Consider the following 20,704-nt stretch of genomic DNA (forward strand, 5'->3'; position numbering starts at 1 on the left):
CGTTTGCTTTTGATCATCTGCCTGCTGGGAGCACTAACGCCCAATTCCACCCCTCCCCCTTCCTTCTGGCCCTGGTTTCACAGAGTTTATTTTCCCATAGCATAATTGGGCACAGTTTTCAGGGAAAATGCTTGAGCTGCTCAGAGGCATTCTTGTCTCAGGAAAATCTACTTTTGCAAATTAGAATAATTTACTGTGTGCTTCTGATAAAACTGTTATTTAAAAAAATATATTAAAGAAAAATATTAATAGCCTGTATAGGGGTCTCAAATGTTGGTGTCATTTTACTAAGCTGCAGTAGAAAGTGTACAGCACATCTGTACATGGGTTTTTCCTGCACACTAAAGCCATTTTTACCTCAGCCAGAAAATGTCTGATTTTTCATTCACTAACATTGCCTTTAGCGCACAGCTATTAAAAAAAAAAATAAAAAATTAGTCCATGAGCACTTAGCGACACCTATTTTGTAGGCGGTAAGGGCTTAGCCACTAATCCTGTGGTAATGTAGCTGCGCTAACGGATCAGCACAGAAATTTCCATACTCTGCCTCCAGACATGCCCCATCCACAACAAAAGTTTAAAATATGTGTGGCTAGTGTGTACCAATTTTAAACTTCCTTCAGGACACCTGAGCGCGTTCTACGGTAAGCCATTTTAAGCTACGGTAAGCACGCACTAGTGCTCACCACAGCTTAGTAAAATGACTTCTTTGTTCCTTGAGGCCTGGGATTTCAACAGTCAATTTCTCTTGCTCTTCTTAGTCTTCTTTCCCTGGCAGGGGAGAAAACACTTTTTGTTTTTGTTTTTTTAAATCTCTGTATGTTTAGCCCTTCTATGGAACAAATGAGATTGCATCTAGCAGTGTGGGTTTTTGTTTTGTGTTTACTGTATAATGACAAGTGCTGTTTGCTATTTTAGACTTGTTATTTAAAGAGGCAGAAATGCTTCATGAAAGTGTTCATAAATACTGAATTATAACTGGTATAATTAGAAAACATCAAGACCGTCTTTATATATGCCTCTGTTTCAAAAGAAGCTCTCTGCAGTGAATTTGAAAGACTTGAGTCAGACTGTACCCTGGCTTCAAGATGGGATTCAAGGCATTTTCCAGATAATATGCTTCTGAAGGAGGTCCAAATGACAATTTTTTTTTTTTTTACACTTTTAAAGCTTTTATTCTTTGTAATATGTGGAGTGTCAGCAGTGCCGCAAGTTCTCAGCAAGAGTGAGGTTGCTTCCCACATATGACTTGAGAAACTTTGCAGGGATCAAAAGGCAGCCTTGAGAGTAAGACCAAGCCTCAATCTGGAAAAGTAATGTTCTTTCGTGGGTGGTTAGTATAGTATGTTAATGATTGAGCACTAATGTTTAAATGCCTGCAGTTAGCTCTTATATGATAGCCAGTCTGTAAATATGCCCCCAGTAACAGTGATACGCCCCTACCATAGTTAAGAATTACAATGTTTGTTTTGGTATTTTCATAGGCATAAATCCAAGAGCAAAGCTTATTGATTGGGCTAGACCAGGGGTGGACAACCTTTATTTAGAGGGCTTTCATGATTGTTAGTACTATCCCTGGTGGGCCGCTACATTACATAATATCAGAACCGTAAATGCACAGAGCTCCTTAAACTTTCTGTGATAAATAAATAAGTAAAAATGTAACTAAAAATGATGGATACCAACTGCTAGAATGGCTATTCTGAAAATATTTGCGAAATACAGTATTTAAAATCTTGAAAACTCTGGTTAATGATGTTTTCTCTATATATTTTCCATGATCTTGTGGGCCGCATAAAATAGAATGGTGGCCACAGGTCGTCTCCCCCCCCCCCCCCCCGAGCTAGACTGTTGGTTGGTAATGGATGGACAAACTGAAACAAAACAATTCATTCTTTTTTTAATTTTTTTATTTTGCTTTATCATCTTCCTGGCTTTTGCAGAACTTTGCTTAATGAAAACCCAAGTGGCATTGTTCTTAGTTCTGATGATTTCTTCAGCAGAGATGGGCAATACCAGTATGTTGCTAATTGCTTAGGAGAAGCACATGAGTGGAACCACATGCGAGGTAAGGAATTATGAATTCCAGCTGTTTCACTAAGTGGATCAAATTCTGCAAACTCTATACTTTTCTAGTTCTGTGATGTACCTTAAACACACCAACAAAGCTAGTATTCCTCATTTTTACCAAGAAACTCTTGAGGAATACATTTTATTTTTGGATTTATTATATACTAGGTGAATATTTATTCTTGTACATCCTATTATATTAATAGAGCACAACATTTTTGGTTTCTGAGGATTGGAAATTAAAAGTCATCAGATGACTCAGTGGCTTGCAAGGAATGCAGGAAGGACTTCCCTCCGTTACGTGCTTCTTCCTTCTCATCTAATTTCCTATTGGCAATTAGTATGACCTGCTAGAGGAGGTGGGAGCAGTAGCACTTTAGAGGTTGCCTGTTTATCCTGGCAAAGTACCATACTAATTGCAGTAAAAGTGGTTAGGGGAACAGTAAAAGGGAAAAGAGAGCATGGAGGGTGAGGGGCTCATAGGAGGAGAAAACAGTAGTCTCCTTTTATTTATTTATTAGGATTTCTTTACCGCCTTTTTGAAGGCATTCACTCAAGGCGGTGTACAGTAAGAATAGAACAAACATGAGTAATAGGCAATTACAGCAGTAAAAGTATTCAAATAACAATTCAAATAACATTAATTTCCAACCTTCTTTTTGTTACCACCTTTTACTGAGGAATAATGTGTCTTTCTGCAGTTGCACTTATTTTTCCATAGATCTACTACTACTACTGCTTAACATTTCTAGAGTGCTACTAGGGTTACGCAGCGCTGTACAGTTTAACAATAAGGACAGTCCCTGCTCAAAGGAGCTTACAATCTAAAGGACGAAATGTCAAGTTGGGGCAGTCTAGATATCTTGAATAGAGGTATAGTGGTTAGGTGCCGAAGGCGACATTGAAGAGGTGGGCTTTGAGCAAGGATTTGAAGACGGGTAGGGAGGGGGCCTGGCGTATGGGCTCAGGGAGTTTATTCCAAGCATGGGGTGAGGCGAGGCAGAAAGGGCGGAGCCTGGAGTTGGCAGTGGTGGAGAAGGGTACTGAAAGGAGGGATTTGTCTTGAGAGCGGAGGTTGCGGGTAGGAACATAAGGGGAGATGAGGGTAGAGAGGTAAGGAGGGGCTGCAGATCGAGATCTATAAAAATGACAGCAGCTAACGACCATATGGCATATCGTCTGTCCACCCATACAGTTTATCAGCCTTTCCTCTTCCTTAGAGATCATATAAGCTTGTCCCACGTTTTCTTGAATTCAGATAGTCTTTGTCTCCACCGCCTCCACTGGGAGACCATTCCTCTCATCCAAACCTTTTCCATAAATATTTCCTTTAGAAATATCCTTGTTCATCTACATCCTATTCCTCCTCATTCCAGAGCTTTCTTTCAACTGATAGACTCACCTCCTGTGCATGTATGCCATAGAGGTATGTAAATGTCTCATCATCTCTCCTCTCTCGCCTTTCTTCCAAAGTACGCATATTGGGATCTTTAAGTCTGTCCCTGTACACTAGGGCTACTCAAATGTTAGACCACAGTCCACAGTTTGGACCGCCGAGCCTTCTGGTATGGACCACTGGGGTGCCAGTTTTTTGGCCCTTAAGTTGCAGCCAGAAATACTGACAATCCTGTCTCTTACCCCCATATACCATCACTTCCAAGTCTCGCTCTTCTTTCATGCACAGAAGTACTTCACTTTCTATACGGTGCTTTTCCCTTGGGTTTTTGTAGGTTTGCTGCCTGACCCTACATTTTTTTAGCATTAAATCTTAGCTGCCAAATTCTAGACCATTCTCCAAGTTTTGCTATATCCCTTCTCATGTTATCCACACCATTAGGGGTGTCTACCCTATTGCATATTTTGGTATCGTCCTGAAAGAGGCAAAACTTATCGGATAGCCCTTCTGCAATATCGCTTACAAAAATGTTAAAAAGAACAGGACCAAGTATTGATCCTTGCATCACAGTACTGGTAATGTCTCTCCTCAGAATGAACTCTGTGAAGAATAAAAAATCAGTCACTGGTACACCAAGACCTTGAAATATTTGAAAAGAAAATGTAGATCATATGAGTGACAATGGAGGAAAACTAGAGACAGTAATATATATCAGTCTTGGAAGGACAGTATTCATATTTATAAAAAGGTTATTGAGGCAGCCAAGATCAATTTTATGATTAAAATATACAAGAATCTGGAAATCTTCCAATACATTGTTTAAAATCTACACAAAATTAACTAATACTGAAAGAACAAATAATATTTCTGAATTTTCTCAGCCTTCTGCAGATCAGTGTTCTAACTTTTTTCTTTAAAGGTTAATGGTATTTGACATCTGTTTGTCTTAAATAACAACAATGCTGCTCAAATACTTATTGAAAGACAGACCAATCTAATGGCTATGGGTGAAATTATCTTAAGAAGGGTGGCCAGGAAAGGCAGTCCTTTAGATGTTTGTCCTTCATTTCATCTAAGAGCAATTCATTAATAATAATCTGTCAGAAGATATATATCCTAAAGAAATAGCTTCTATTTCCTTGACCCTATACCTAAAAACATAGATGGGGATCTTACTCAAGTTGATAATTTTAAACCTGAGGCTAGCAAAACTTTGGAATTTTGTATTGCAACCTCAATTTTCACTCTTTTTTTTAAAAGAGTCCATGTATTTACACTATTCACTACATGGATTTCGCCCTATGCACAGCATTGAAACTATGCTTATAATGCTTACGACAGAAACTAAGCGTTACTTAGCATTAGGTAAGGAGGTTTTCCTCTTACAGTTTGACATTTCGGCATCATTTGATGCCATTGATCATGACTTATTGCTTTTCAAGTTGAGTGAAATGGGAATTGAGGGGCTAATCCATAAAAGATTTTTGTTTTTAAGTGTTACATCTATTAGTTGGAAATGAAACTGTGGTGTCCCCCAAGGGTCTCCTTTGTCGCCACAACTTTTTAATGTTTACATGAGTCAGGTGGATATTTACAATCGCTTAACATTTTTTCATTATCTTATGCTGATGATATTTTTGTTTTATGCCCTGTTCAAGACTTAAACATTATCCTCCACAGACATTGAAGAGTATTCCATAACAATTGGCATAACTTAAATAGTTAACAAGTTAATCAGTGTTGAGTGGATGTTAAGCAATTGTCAGCACTAATTGGCATTAATTAAGATTTACGCGCACAACTCGCTAAGTGTATTCTATAATGTGCACTTAAATTGTAAATCGGAAAGTTGAAAAGGGAGCGTGGCCATGGGTGGGGCATGGGCGTTCCTAAAATCTACGTGCATTATAGAATACACCCACTCTGCACCTAATTTAGGCATTAGGATTTATGCCAAGTAAAACATGGCCTAAATGAATGCGACCAAATTTGGTCGTGTGGAGAGGCGCTTGACGCATTGTATATTTCGTGTAGAAATTTAAGCTTATTCTATAAAATTTAGGCATACTTTAGAGAATATACCTAGGTATAGTTCCCCCCCCCCCTCCCGCATGGATTTTTCAGGTGCCATATATAGAATCAAGCCCTATATACAGATAGTAGTGGATTGGGCATTAGCTGATTTTCTTGAACACACAAAAGACAAAACTTGTCTGGTTTGAGGACAGTTAGAAGGTTTCGTTATAAATAATAAATCTTTCATCAGGAATAACATTAAAGATTGATATCAAATCAAAAGTACTTGGTATAATTCTTGATTCCAGGCTTACTTACTAAATCATTTATCTGGAATTCATCAGGAAATTATTTTTTCATTTACAGAAGTTGGGAGCAGTTAGAACATCTTTAAACTCTTAATAGCTTTTGTATAATAGCACAGACTATCTTACTTTCTTTGTTGGATTACTGTACTTATATGACAGTATAAATAGGTGCGTTGGCTCCAACGTTTACAAAATATAGCCACTAGACTGATCTTTGAATTAGGTAAGTTTAGTGAGGTCAGTCCACTTTTGATAAATTTACACTGGCTAAAACTGGATTATCAAATTCAGTTTAAAATAGGTTGTTTGATCTATAAAAGTTTATATGCTATGAGTTCTGCTATGGTAGGACATTTAATATTACTTCCAGGTCTTAAGAAGACATCTAAGAAGTTCAAAAAATTTAACTCTTGTTATTTCTTCTGTAAAAAGAGACTGAAATCTGAGAATTTTCTTTTGCTTTTCAAGGCTCAAAGATATGGAACAGTTTGCCAATGTCAGTTTGTTAATATCATCTTACAGTCTATTGTGAAAGGCTTTAAAAGCTTGCTTGTTTTCTGTATAATTTTTGTTTTAAAGAGATTAAATTGTATATTCTATCTGATTGGAGTGTGTTCATCTTTTTGTGATCCGCTTTGAATTGCAAGTTAAAAGTGGAATAGAAATTACAGACTAGAATAGAATTTGCTACTACTCTTTGTTGCCTTGTGCTCAACCAATTTCTAGCCCAGTCAGTCAGTTTAGTGCCTATACTGAGGGCACCTGGTTTATTTAAAAGTCGTGTATGCGGAAACATGTCAGAGGTTTGCCAAAATCTAAGAACACCACATCTAGCACTCTCCCTCAATCCAACCGTCTGATTTCCCAGTCAAAGAAATTAACCAGATTTATCTGACAAGGCTTATGTCTAGTAAACCGATGCTGCCCTGGGTCCTGTAATCCATTGAATTCCAGAAAATTTGCTATCCTCTGTTTTAGAAGCATTTCCAATAATTTACTCACTACAGAGGTCAAGACTACCAGCCTATTCCTTACTTCTGTTTCTCCAATCTTCTGGGACCATTCCTGACTAGGGAAGCATTGAAAAAGATCAGACAGCGTTGCTGCCAGAACTTCCTAAGTTCCTTCAGTACCCTTGGATATATCGTATCTGGCCACATCACTTTTTATACCTTTAGTTTAGCTAGCTCCTCATGAAGACAGTCTTTTTAAAATCATTCAAGGTCTATCACACTTCCATTGCTATTCGAGTTTGTCTTCTGTGGTCCTACTCCCAGCTCTTCATTTATTTATTTATCTGTATTTATACCCCACATTTTCCTACCTACTGGTATGTTCAATGTGGTTTACATGTGTCAAGGGTAAATTGGTTATACTTTATGTTGTACAAAGGGGTTTATGGTTGTCTTGCATGATGGAAGCCTAGCTCAGTTCTATCTGTTGTCACATTTATGTAGTGTTTTCCGGTGATCTGCTTGGTTGGGTTAGGTCAGCGGGAAGGAATGTTCTGAATAGATGGGCTTTCATCTCTGAACACAGAACAGAAATATATTTTTTAATCCGTTCCATTTTATCTTGATCAGCTTCTATATATTCTTTCTTCCACCCTTGATCTGTTGAACATCCCCGTCAGTTGGCCTGGCAGAACCTATCTGATCTCTCAGTATCCTAGGATATATCCCATCTTCACAAACATACTTTTTTGTGACTGGGTTGTATGTTGCCAAAAATCAGCAGTCCTTTTCCACTATACTAAATGGTAGTTTTCAGTTTTGATTTTTTTTTGTCCCCTTAACACACATTTCTTCCTGTCTCTACTTGATATGGTTACACTTCTGACATAAAAACATTGAAACAACCATACTGGATCAGATTAAAGGTCCATCAAATATAGTATTCTGTTTCCAACAGTGACCAATTTGAGTCAGAAGCACCTAGCAGGATGCCAAGCAGTACAGTAGATAGATTTCATATTGCTTATCCCTATAGTTTACGGACTTTTCCTCCCAGAAGTTGTCAAAACGTTTTTAAAACTTCCATCGTGGTGGGCAAGTAAGTTTCTTCTCAGTGATTATTATTTTTTTTTTGCTTTCCTGACTCATATTTTTGTGTGAGTAGTGTAGGATTTTTCTTTTTTTTCAATTTGTTTTCCTTCCCCTTCCGTTTTTTCTTAGTTTTTCAGCCTTTTATTTTCTTTCATTTTTTGTCGCCGCTTGTGGCTGTTTTTAGGCTTGAGCTCCTGGGTGGGTTTAAATAAAAAAAAAAACCCTAATCTACCCTTTTTCTTCATTGAGCCATTTGCTTCTGCTGCAGCTGTTTTTCCTGTGATGTCCCAGAAGCCTGTCGGTGGGTTTAAACAGTGCACAGACTGCAATAGGACCATGTTTGTGACTGACCCACATAACATGTGCCTAAAGTGTCTGGGCCCTGACCATAAGTCCTCTAATTATTCTCTTTGTGTTTGTGCAAAAGAGAACCTAGAAAAGTAAAGAAGGCTGCTCTTGAGAGACTTTTTGCCACATAGAACTCCCATATATTGATATTGAGAACATTGGTCTCCATGATTTTTTTTTTTTTGTTACATTTGTACCCCGCGCTTTCCCACTCATGGCAGGCTCAATGCGGCGGGCAATGGAGGGTTAAGTGACTTGCCCATAGTCACAAGGAGCTGCCTGTGCCGGGAATCGAACTCAGTTCCTCAGTTCCCCAGGACCAAAGTCCACCACCCTAACCACTAGGCCACTGCTCCTTCTGGAGCTGCCCTGGACACTGATGATGCATTGCATAGAGGAGGTTTCCCCCTGCCTTGACATCGAGCGCCAGTAGTGGCCATCTGGACCAAGCATCCTCTGACCTGAGACCGAGCACCCATGTGGATTCCGATGCTGGGCACTGATCAAAGTCAAAGAAGCACCAGCATCAGTCCTCCTTGAAGCATGGTTCCAGGAACTCTGGGGCCTTGGTATTGCTGTTTATTTTTTATTTTAGTTATATTTGTACCCCGCGCTTTCCCACTCATGACAGGCTCAATGCGGCTTACATATACAGGTACTTATTTGTACCTGGGGCAATGGAGGGTTAAGTGACTTGCCCAGCGTCACAAGGAGCTGTGCCTGAAGTGGGAATCAAACTCAGTTCCTCAGTTCCCCAGGACCAGAGTCCACCACTCTAACCACTAGGCCACTCCTCCGCTCCGTTGAAGTGGTGTTAATGCATCAGTCTTCCTTAAGCTGGGACCATGTTCCAGTTTGGCACAGATATATTCACAGGCTGTGTTCACACCACCATTCGCTTTCCCTGTACCAATGCCTGTTCTTGAGGTGCAGTTCCAGGTCATGTTGCAGGAGGAGCTGGTGTGCATCCTGGAGCGGTACAATGCCTAGTCATCAAGGGCACTTGGGCCAACTGTGATGCGGCTCCAGCCCAACTTGGAGACCCACACCTCACACCTTGCCTGTTAAACGTTCGTCGATGCCAGTGCCTCCCTGGGCATTGGAGCTGGCACCAATGATGCAGTGCTTCTTTTCAGCCCATTGAAGAAGGAAGCTACCTAGGAGTCCAGGAGAAAAACAGTATTTTGGCGCTCTCACCCTGAGTCAGGATGTTCATCCAGTAGACCAAGGCAGGCGCAGACTAGGAGTTCGACTTCCCATGAGGAATATTTTATTCTGAGTTGGACCACTCCTGGGGATCTGAAGTTGAGTCAAAGGACTTCTTGGAGGGGAGATCCTTCAACCTACCTTTGGACCTCTCCCCATAACAAGAAAGAAGAAAGTCTTCCCCAGAGGATATTTTCTTTTTGAGGGAAATGGTGGAAGCCATTTCATTTCAGTTGGAGTTTGAGGAAAAGTCCAGGGCCAAGATGTTGGATGTTCTTAACTATCTCCTCCTAAGGAAACTGTGGCAGTGCCAATTCACAGCTTCATTAAAGATGCACAGATGAAGAATTGGGAGACCCCACTCTCTGTGCAGGTCATGCTAAGAAAGCAGACTATATTTATTAGTTATTTATTAGGATTTATTAACCGCCTTTTTGAAGGAATTCAAGAATAAGTCAAGCAATGGACAATTACCGTATTCTACATTCCAAATCAACCCAATACATAATAAAACATTTTCCTAGACAGCCTAGGGTATAAGCAAAGATAGAACATATAGATAGATCATATAGAGCAATAGGAGTAAGAACATATGGGGATTAATTTAAAGAAAGTTGCTTGTACATTCTTAGCTAGGGCAGGAGTGGGTAAACGTGTCATTTACTACTTCCATTAAAGGCCTGGTTGAAGAGCCAAGCTTTCACCTGCTTCCTGAAATAGATAGTTTTTGTGTTAAATCCTTTAAGGGAGTGCATTTCAGAGCGTGGGGGCTACTGCAGAGAAGGCTCGGTTGTGGGTATCGCATGTATGATGTTTTTTTGTGGTTAGGGATACTCCTTGGGAGGAGCTTAGTGACCTTGGAGGTGTGTAGAGGGGAGGTCCTGTTCTTCAAGTACTCTGGACCATTTCCTGTAAGGGCTTTGAAGGTCAGAGTTTTAAATTTAATGCATTAAAGTAATCCAGTCTTGGTGTTATCATGGCACGTGCATCTGAGACAAGGCTTACCTTCTCAATGTAAGGAGAAAGGCAGCATAGTTGTCGCAAGTGATAGAAGCTGCTTTTGAAAGTTGCTTGGATTTGGGGGATCAGCTAAGTGTTGAATTGAGCTGTATTCTAAGGTTTCTGACTTGTGATTTGAGGGTAAGTTCATATTTCCCAAAAGAGATTTTGATGTCTGGTGTGTGCCCACTTGTGCTAGGGACTCATAGAAGAAGCTCAGTTTTACTTGGGTTCAGGCAAAGTATATAGTGCAGAAGGCTCCCAGATTCGACAGGCTGGAGCTTCCGCACCATTCCATGGTGGTGATATTTGCTCTCAAAAGAGCCAGCAGTTTGAGGACTCTTGCCTTGGCTTCCCTGGGCAGGGATGTTTTCACTCTGAAGTCATTTGTCAGAAAAGCTTTTCAGGTCTCGATGCTTAATTTCTGCATCCAGTCTTGTCTTCTGTACACAAGCATTTACTTGAAGGCCTTGGTGAACAGAGTGCTAGAGTTTGCGGATACTCTCCCATTGGAGCAGGCCACACACCTTTACCAGATAGCTGCAGAAGGAGTGCAGAAAACATTTGGCTCAGGGCACCTAGACAATTGGGCATTCTCTCGCAGATTAAAACTTAATGCAACAAAAACTAACATATTTTGGTTTACCAAAAATAATAAACCTCTACCAGTATCAATCTCATTAAGTTCTGGGGAGACTCTACCTGATAAAACTTCCTCAAAGATCCTGGGTGTAATTTTGAATCACTCTCTCTTTTGATCTTCAAATTAGTAATGTGTACAAAAAGTCTTCTATACTTTCAAAAAATGTAAGAGCTATTCAGGCTTACTTTCATGAAGACAGTTTTGTTACATTAACTCAAATTGATTACTACAATGCTATTTATATTGGTTTATCTGCTAAGAATTATATATAAAAAAATACAGCTTTTACAAAATACAGCCACTAGGCTCATTTTTAGATTACCTGAATTTTCTCATATACTTTGTTATTGGTCTCGTTGCCCTGGCTTCCTGTTCACGCTCACGTTGATTTCAAGCTGTCCTGTTTTTGTGTTCATGATTTTATATGGTCTTGCACCATATCACTCTAGTAATTTGATTTCATATGGTGCAAATAGGCATACATATAGATCACCGATCATCTCTTGTTTACATTTCCTTTGTTTAAAGGTATTCTTTTGAAGAAATTCTTTGTATCTTTTTTTTATTTCAAGCAGCTCAGGTTTGGAATAACCTTCGATTAAATATAAAATCTTAAACATTCTATTTATCTTTCAGAAAACTATTGAAAACTTATCTTTTTGAGAAGTATTTTTGATGTATTTTTTTCATTGTCACTGCAACTTTTTTTGCTCTGAGCTGCTTTGGACTTGATCAAGAATTGAGTTAAAAGCAACCAGATTGTTATTTCTACTAGGATTACATTGCTTGTTACTTTTGCAAAAGAGATGGAAAAACTGTCAGTTTTAAAGGCTTATTTCTCAAAGAAAGATTTGGTGTATTGTGGTCGGAAGATTACTGTTTTTCTTGATGTTTGCAGAGCTACCTAGCTGAGGAGACAGTTTCTTCAATTAAAGTCTAAAGTCATTGGAGCCACTTTCTTTTTATGGTTTCCTTGTAGATGTCTAATTTTCTTTGAGCAGGTTAATTGTGTTTTTAATGATCCTTTTCAGCTAGAAGCCTTCCTTTTTGAATAAATAATTGAATTTAGTTTTTCCTTTATTTTCTTTAGGGAAGATGGGTAAAGGGGGAGTTAGGTGAGAGGTAAGAGAGCTGTATTTACCCTATTAATTTTTTGTAATTCTCTTCTCGTCTGTGTTAGGGTTAGCTTCCATAATGTGGTAAATTGAATATGTTGTTTTCCTTCCATTACGGTAATGATGGTATATTTTAATTGTAATGTATTTAGTTCTTATTATAATTCATTTTCAAAATTTAATAAAAATAAAGTTAAAAAAAGAAACCCAACCAGATTAGATTAGATGCGCAGACTCTCATGGTTGCTTGTCTCTGACCTGGAACCAGCGGTTCAGGAAAAGTTGGTGGACGTCCCTTGCCAAGGACATAATCTTTTTTGTGGAAAAGATGGAGGAAGTAGCAGACCTCATCAAGAAGAGAACTGATTAAGTCTCTGTCTTGGCTGCTCCTTCTGTGGCCTGTACTCAGAGTTTTTTTGGTGGAAGTCAAAAGAGTACCTTCTACTCTCAAAGGCATAGGTTTATTTCTTTCTCCTGTCCCCGCAACAGGCCTAGCCTCTGCGCTCCCGTCCTCAGCAGTAGTGGCCCCAGAAGCCCCAGCCAACTCTCCAGTGTAAGCAGGGGACTACCTTTTGACTGGCTCCAGCAGAGCATAACCTTTGTAGAAATATCCAATCTGGACGGTAGTGGGGAGACTGAATTTTTTCCATTCAGGGTGGCCCCTTATAACCTCAGAATGGTGGGTTCTTCAAATAGTCTAGGTGGGTTACACCCTGCATTTTCGTCAACTTCTTCCAAATTGCTCACCAAGACAGTCAAACTTCAGCTTTTAGCACAGGGAAGTGCTCGCAGAGGAGCTGTTCTTCCTTCTAAAGTGATTGAACCTGTTCCACGAGGGATTCTATTTCAAGTATGTTCTTATTCCCAAAAAGATGGGGGATTTCATTCCATCCTAGACCTAAGGGCCTTGAACAAGCATCTGGTCAAAAACAAAAAAAAATATCAGGATGATTTCTTTGTGCACCCTTCTTCTCATAATTCAGACAAACGATTGACTATGCTCCCTGGACTTAAAGGATGCTTATACCCATATCCAGATACGTCCCAGTCACAGGAAGTATCTCAGATTTCTAGTGGGGAAACACCACTGCTAGAATTGCATCCTGCCATTTGGCCTTGCATCTGCCTCCAGAAATGCCTAGCTGTTGTTGCAGCGATGCTATGCAAACTGGGAGTTCATGTGTTTTCCTATCTGGATGATTGATCAAGAGCACATCAATGGAAGGTGCTCAAGAATCCATTCAGAGAACTATTCAGGTGCTGGAGCTACTAGGGTTCGTAATCAACATCCCAAGTCCTACCTATTCCCAGTACAATGATTGGAGTACATTGGAGCACTGTTAGACACAATTCAAGCTTGGGCCTACCTACTTCAGGAGCAGTCGGATGCCCTTCTTTGCATCACCACTCACATCCACCACTGCCAACAGGTCACAGCTCAGCAGATGTTGAGGTTGTTAGGCCACATGGCCTCCACAGTGCATGTCATACCCGTGGCTTGCCTCCATATGAGAATTTCCCAATGAACCCTTGCTTCCCAGTGGTGTCAGGCCTTGTGGAACCTGACAGATGTCATCTCAGTAACACTAGAATTAGCTCAGTCACTTCTGTGGTGGACAGTTCGGTCCAATTTGACTCTGGGACTTCCATTTCTAATTTCTCCACCCCAGAAAATTCTGACAACAGATGCGTCCGACCTTGGATGGCGTGTTCATGTAGATGGTTTTCATACCCAGGGTTACTGGTCCACTCAGGAGACTCAGTTCCACATCAATCTCCTAGAGCTGTGGGCAATCTGGAATGCTCTAAAGAGTTTCAGGGATTGAATGTTGAAACAAATTATTCTGATTCAGTCAGGCAATCAGGTTACCATGTACTATGTCAACAAGCAGGAGGATACAGGATCTTACCCCCTGTGTCAGGAAGAAGTTGGGATGTGACAGTAGGCCACCAGTCATGGCATGGTGCTCTGAGCCACAAAACTGGTGGGGAAAGACAACAGTCTGGCAGACAGGGTGAGGTTAATGCAAACACACATGTGGTCTCTCAGTATGAGCATTGCCCGCAAGATCTTCCAAAAGTGGGGCACCCCCTCAGTGGATGTTTTTGCTACTCATCTCAACAAAATCCTCAAGTGCAGCTCCAGACTTAGGTCACACAACAGACTAGCGTTGGATGCCTTCCTCCTCGATTGGGTGGAAGGTCGTCTTTATGCGTATTCTCCCATTGCTCTGATAGGGAAAGCTTCATTGAAACTCAAGCAGGACTGGGGAACCATGATCCTCTTCACGCCATACTGGCTGAGGCAGTTCTGGCTCTCTGTTTTTCTGGAGTTGTCCTCCAAAGAGTCGTGGAGATTGGACTGTGTTCTGATCCTCCTTATGCATAATGAGGGGTCTCTTCTGCATCCCAGTCTCCAATTCCTGGCCCTTACAGCCTGATTGTTGAGAGCATAGAATTTGCATTCCTACTATTGCCTGAAGGTGTCTCTAGGATCCTGCTGGCTTCCAGGAAATGTTCTACTCTGAGGTGTTATACTGTTAAGCAGAGGAGGTTTGCCATCTGGTGTGAGGGCAAGGCCCTAGATACTTTTTCTTGTCATACACAAAACAGGTTAAATACATCCTACACCTCTCTGGGTCTGGTTTGAAAACCACCTCTGTAAGGGTCCATCTTAGTGCAATTAGTGCTTATCATCTACATGTGGGAGCCAAGCCCCTCTCTGTACAGCCTCTAGTTGTTTGCTTCATGAGAGGTTTGCTGTTGACAAAGCCCTCTATCAGATCTCCAATAGTGTCATGGGACCTCAATGTTGTCCTCACCCAGCTGATGAAAGCTGATGGTGGCGTTCACTTCAGCTCACAGAGTCAATGAACTTCGGGCCCTAGTATAGGATCCACCTTACACAAAGCTTCATCATAACAGAGTAGGTCTCCACATTTATCCTAAGTTCCTTCCAAAGATGGTGTTGGAGTTCCATCTTAATCAGTGAATTGTCCTGGCAACATTCTTCCCAAAGCCTCATGCCCATCCTGGCAGAAGCGCAATGCATACCTAGAACTGCAAGCGAGCTTTAGCCTTCTATCTGGAGCAGACTAAAGCCCATAGACAATCCATTAAGTTTTTTTTTTTTTCTTTTGAGCAGACAAGATGGGGAGAGCCATTGCTTAATGCACTTCATCCAACTGGTTAGCAGACTGCACCTCTTTCACTTATGCCCAGGATGGGCTGACTTTGGAGGGTCATGTCATGGCTGCGTCGGTAGCTCACTTGAGGTCAGTCTCGAAGAAATCTGCAAAGTCCACACATTCACAAGTCATTACTGTCTTGAACAGAATATCTGACGTGATAGCTGGTTTGGTCAGACAGTTCTGCAGAATTTGTTTGGTGTCCTCCTGGGCCCATTCTTTTCTGTTCCAGGCTGCACCTTCACAACAAGCCCGTTTGTTAGTGTTATTGGTTCTGGTTTGCCTTGCCATTGCAAGTCCCTATTGTCTATTCTTTGTTGTTTTTAGTGAGCCTGGTCGCTAGGTATTCCCACATGTGAGAACTAATTGTCCTGCTTGTCCTTGGAGAAAGGGAAGTTACCCACCTATAGCAGATGTTCTCCGAGGACAGCAGGACATATGTTCTCACAACCCTCCCTGAAACACCGGGTAGCATCCACACCGGGGCTTCGTTGAAGGACATCACCCACTTGTGAAAACATATGTCCTGCTTTCCTCGAAGAACACCTGCAACAGGTGAGTAACTTAGGTTTTTTTTTTTTTTTTTTTTAAAGGGAAACAAGCATTGCCGAATCCTCGAATGTGGACAATAATTTAATGGAGTCTATGGGGGAACTTTTCTCCAGCAATTTTGCAGAGACTTTGATGGTTGTCGCACTGTGCAAATGTGCCTGTTCCTGTTTGCTGCTGTTGCACGGGACCCCCCTCAGTCTTTAGTTTTCCACGTAGCTGACAGGGTGTATTTGTGTGTTATGGTCCTCTCCGTGCTCAATCCTGTCAAAATTGTTTTACTTGCTTGTTGTAAGTCCTTTCATTGTCGCATATTTCTTTTTCCCCATTAGCTTTGCTAGCCAGATTTTGCTGGATGTTTTCTAAGTTTTCTTTCTTCAGCTCAATTTAGACCTATTAGACTTTGGGCTCCCTCTCTTCAGCTCAATTTAGATTTATTAGACTTTGGGCTACCATCTGGCTATATTTTTCAACATCAAGTCATTTGATTTCGCTGCTGCTGTTTTTTTTCCAGGTGACATGTCCAAGAAGAACCCCAGTGGTTTTAAAAGGTGTTCCCAGTACAACAGGGAATACTCAAAAAAAACTGTTGCAAAGTCTGGGACCCAACTATGACCCCTTTTAATGTCTTCTGTATTCTCAGATGTCTAAGAGCAGGATTCGTGGAAAGAAAAGCAGGGAGAAAAGTTTTTTTGGCATAGATAAGACCAGTTTTCCAAAAACCATATAAGCTCAAACTTTCAAATTAACATACTATGAGGCATATTTTCAAAGCACTTAGCCTTCCAAAGTTCCATAGGTTTCTATGGAACTTTGGAAGGCTAAGTGAGCCCCATTGTGTCATAAATCTTTATATAATATAATTATTATTTCATAAAAATTCCTATTTGAGGATAAATATTAAGTAAATAATGTGAAATGTGCTCAGATTCAATCACCTCTCATTGCACCATGAGAATCAATGTGGGAACCATCACAGCACATATAAGTTATCTCATTGCAGTTGCAGCATGAGCTATGCATAAATATATAACTTCAAAGTATAAACATCAATGAAGTCAGCACGGATTTAGTGAAGGGAAGTCTTGCCTCACCAATCTAATGCATTTTTTTGAGGGGGTAAGCAAACATGTGGACAATGGGGAGCCGGTTGATATTGTATATCTGGATTTTCAGAAGGCGTTTGACAAAGTGCCGCACGAAAGACTCCTGAAGAAATTGCAGAGTCATGGAATCGGAGGTAGGGTATTATTATGGATTAAGAACTGGTTGAAAGATAGGAAGCAGAGAGTAGGATTGCGTGGCCAGTATTCTCAGTGGAGGAGGGTAGTTAGTGGGGTCCCGCAGGGGTCTGTGCTGGGTCCGTTGCTTTTTAATGTATTTGTAAATGACCTAGAGATGGGAATAACTAGTGAGGTAATTAAATTCGCCGATGACACAAAATTATTCAGGGTCGTCAAGTCGCAGGAGGAATGTGAACGATTACAGGAGGACCTTGCGAGACTGGGAGAATGGGCGTGCAAGTGGCAGATGAAGTTCAATGTTGACAAGTGCAAAGTGATGCATGTGGGTAAGAGGAACCCGAATTATAGCTACGTCTTGCAAGGTTCCGCGTTAGGAGTTACGGATCAAGAAAGGGATCTGGGTGTCGTCGTCGATGATACGCTGAAACCTTCTGCTCAGTGTGCTGCTGCGGCTAGGAAAGCGAATAGAATGTTGGGTGTTATTAGGAAGGGTATGGAGTCCAGGTGTGCGGATGTTATAATGCCGTTGTATCGCTCCATGGTGCGACCGCACCTGGAGTATTGTGTTCAGTACTGGTCTCCGTATCTCAAAAAAGATATAGTAGAATTGGAAAAGGTACAGCGAAGGGCGACGAAAATGATAGTGGGGATGGGACGACTTTCCTATGAAGAGAGGCTGAGAAGGCTAGGGCTTTTCAGCTTGGAGAAGAGACGGCTGAGGGGAGATATGATAGAAGTGTATAAAATAATGAGTGGAATGGATCGGGTGGATGTGAAGCGACTGTTCACGCTATCCAAAAATACTAGGACTAGAGGGCATGAGTTGAAGCTACAGTGTGGTAAATTTAAAACGAATCGGAGAAAATTTTTCTTCACCCAACGTGTAATTAGACTCTGGAATTCGTTGCCGGAGAACGTGGTACGGGCGGTTAGCTTGACGGAGTTTAAAAAGGGGTTAGATAGATTCCTAAAGGACAAGTCCATAGACCGCTATTAAATGGACTTGGAAAAATTCCGCATTTTTAGGTATAACTTGTCTGGAATGTTTTTACGTTTGGGGAGCGTGCCAGGTGCCCTTGACCTGGATTGGCCACTGTCGGTGACAGGATGCTGGGCTAGATGGACCTTTGGTCTTTCCCAGTATGGCACTACTTATGTACTTATAATCACTTACCTTAATAGTTCTGTTTATGCAGATTCAGAAGTTGAAACTGTGTCGTAATGAATCAATCCAATGTCTCTCAACAATATATCTTTCAAAATTTTTTCGGTATCCTCTACACATAGTGTTCCATATGTGATATCAAACAATCCATATATTCAACTCGCCTTCACATTTCATATCCCAGCTCAGATCTGGGTTTCACATTCTGCTTCATCAGGGGGAATCCACGCTCTGTAAGTTAATGGGATGGTTAAACAGCCCAATCCTGCACCTAGAGGAAGATACTAGCAATCGTCCTGAAACACAGCACTACTTTATAATTCCAAAAATTGCTCAAAACTAATTTCTTCACCAATTCATTCCAGAGTTCATTACATTAGTTAATATAACATTAACCAGTTGATAATCTTGTTTCATTTCTGTATTGTGAATCTATCAATATGTACACTATTTTAGTTTGCTAATCTGTTACTCTTAGCCACTTCATCATACTGCTTCACTATTGTTGAAATTCAAACTCTGTATTTTTAATCTAAACTGTAAGCTACATTGAACTCTATCTTGTTTTTGGGATAATGTGGGATATAAATGTCATTAAAAAATTTATATAAAGATTTATGATACTATGAGGCATATTTTCAAAGCACTTAGACTTCCAAAGTTCCATAGAAACCTATGGAACTTTGGAAGGCTAAGTGCTTTGAAAATATGCCTCTTCCTTGTCATCAAGCAGATGAAGCCATTACGTATGGGTTATGTCCATCAACCAGCAGGGGAGATAGAGAGCACTCAAACTTTCACAGTGCCCTCTTGGCCAGCTAGCTCCACTGCCTCTTCAGTATTCTCTATCTCCCCTAGCAGGGTGGCTGCAGCTTGTTCGAGCTCCAGAAAAATCTGCCGGGAGGTGGTTCCTGGCTTGCCAGTTGTTAACCGGGGTGTTGGAGGCTATAGCAGCTTCACTTTAAAGGCACATAGGTTAGCCCTTTCCCTGCCTTACCCATACCTCTGTGGATGTGGACATATTGCCTTGCTTTCCCTGTCCTTACCCACCAACAGTGGATGCAGGCATACAGGTTCGCCCTTTCCCTGCCTTTCCCACTCATCTGAGCCTCCGGAGTCTTCAATACCTCTGCTTTCCTCACAGCTTTAAAAAAAAAAAAAAAAAAGTTGCGTCGCGTTTTTAAACGCACAGACGCTGGAACAGAGGTTTTTGACCTGATTTTCAGCAGGATCGTAGTTGTACACTAGATCCTTTGAGGTAAGAGTGTTTTCCAACTCCTCCGGGGTGGGCCCGCGATCGGTGCGATTTTGGCGCGAAACCGCCATTTTGGATTTTACTGCCGTTTTTCGGCGATGGCTGCGGACAATGTAAAGCGCTGTTCCACTTGTGGCAAGCGCAAATCAGCAGCAGGGCTCTGTAAATCGTGCTGTATTGGCGTAGGAGCCGGCCCGAGCATGGCGAGCGATGTTTCTTCCCGCTCTGAGCTGGCAGCGGGCGCCGTTTTGCTTACACCGCATGGCGCGGCCTCCGTGGACACGGAGAGACCTGAGCCGGGTGGGGCACCTCGAGATGAGGTTATTTCAGGAGTGGCTAGCACCGGACAGGATTTGGGTGCCCAGGGTGAGATTTTCTCCCTGGATTTTGTGCTTTTGCTGCATAAAGCATACATGATGAAAAGAGCCCTTCCTCAAGGGTCGCCTGAGGCTCCTCTGATTGCCCCCCCGATGGATTCTGGCCTGGGACTGCCCAGTGAGGCTTTTTTCCCGGATGCTTGGCCTAAAGATAAGCGCAGAAGGGTTAATTCCCCTTCAGATTGTGGTGCACCTTTTTCACCCCCGTGGTCGGGGTGTGAGGATTCGGAGAACTCTGACAGACGTTCTTGGTCTGAGGAACCAGAGTCAGGTGCGGCTTTACCACAGGATCTGGATGATCCCTCCGCGGTGAGGATTTTCCACCGTGATGAGCTGCCAGCGCTTATTTCAGATACCCTGCAGGCCCTCTCGATTGAAGATCCTGACAGTGGCATGGCCTCCTCGGGTAATCCCAGGATGGCTAGTACCAAGAAAGCTGCTCGGGCCTTCCCTTTGCATGACTGCATCCTAGAGCTTGTTTCGGCTCAGTGGGCTGACCCCGAGGGACCTTTGAGAGTTTCCAGGGCTATGGGGCAGTTATACCCTCTGCGTGAGGGACATATGGCTCGTTTTCAAATGCCTACAGTGGATGCCCTAGTCACTGCGGTGACAAAGAGAACTACCCTCCCTGTTGAAGGAGGTGTTGCCCTGAAGGATGTTCAAGACCGTAGGCTGGAAACAGCATTGAAACGGTCCTTTGAAATTGCAGGTCTCACTGTTCGGGCGTCTGCATGCAGCTGTTATGCTGTTAGAGCCTGCCTAGCTTGGCTGCAACAGGCA

General features: G+C 41.7%; 1 protein-coding gene across 2 annotated transcripts in view; it reads left to right on the forward strand.

Annotated features, from left to right (window-relative positions):
* N4BP2 (NEDD4 binding protein 2) overlaps positions 1-20,704 on the forward strand; it is a 274,364-nt gene that overhangs the window by 64,846 nt on the left and 188,814 nt on the right. For both annotated transcript variants that reach the window (XM_030191320.1, XM_030191321.1), the window contains exon 4: positions 1,944-2,068. In XM_030191320.1, coding sequence (XP_030047180.1) covers positions 1,944-2,068 — 125 coding nt within the window. The remainder of the gene's footprint in view (positions 1-1,943; positions 2,069-20,704) is intronic.

The sequence above is a fragment of the Microcaecilia unicolor genome, chromosome 2 (assembly GCF_901765095.1).
Source record: "Microcaecilia unicolor chromosome 2, aMicUni1.1, whole genome shotgun sequence".
Taxonomy (NCBI): domain Eukaryota; kingdom Metazoa; phylum Chordata; class Amphibia; order Gymnophiona; family Siphonopidae; genus Microcaecilia; species Microcaecilia unicolor.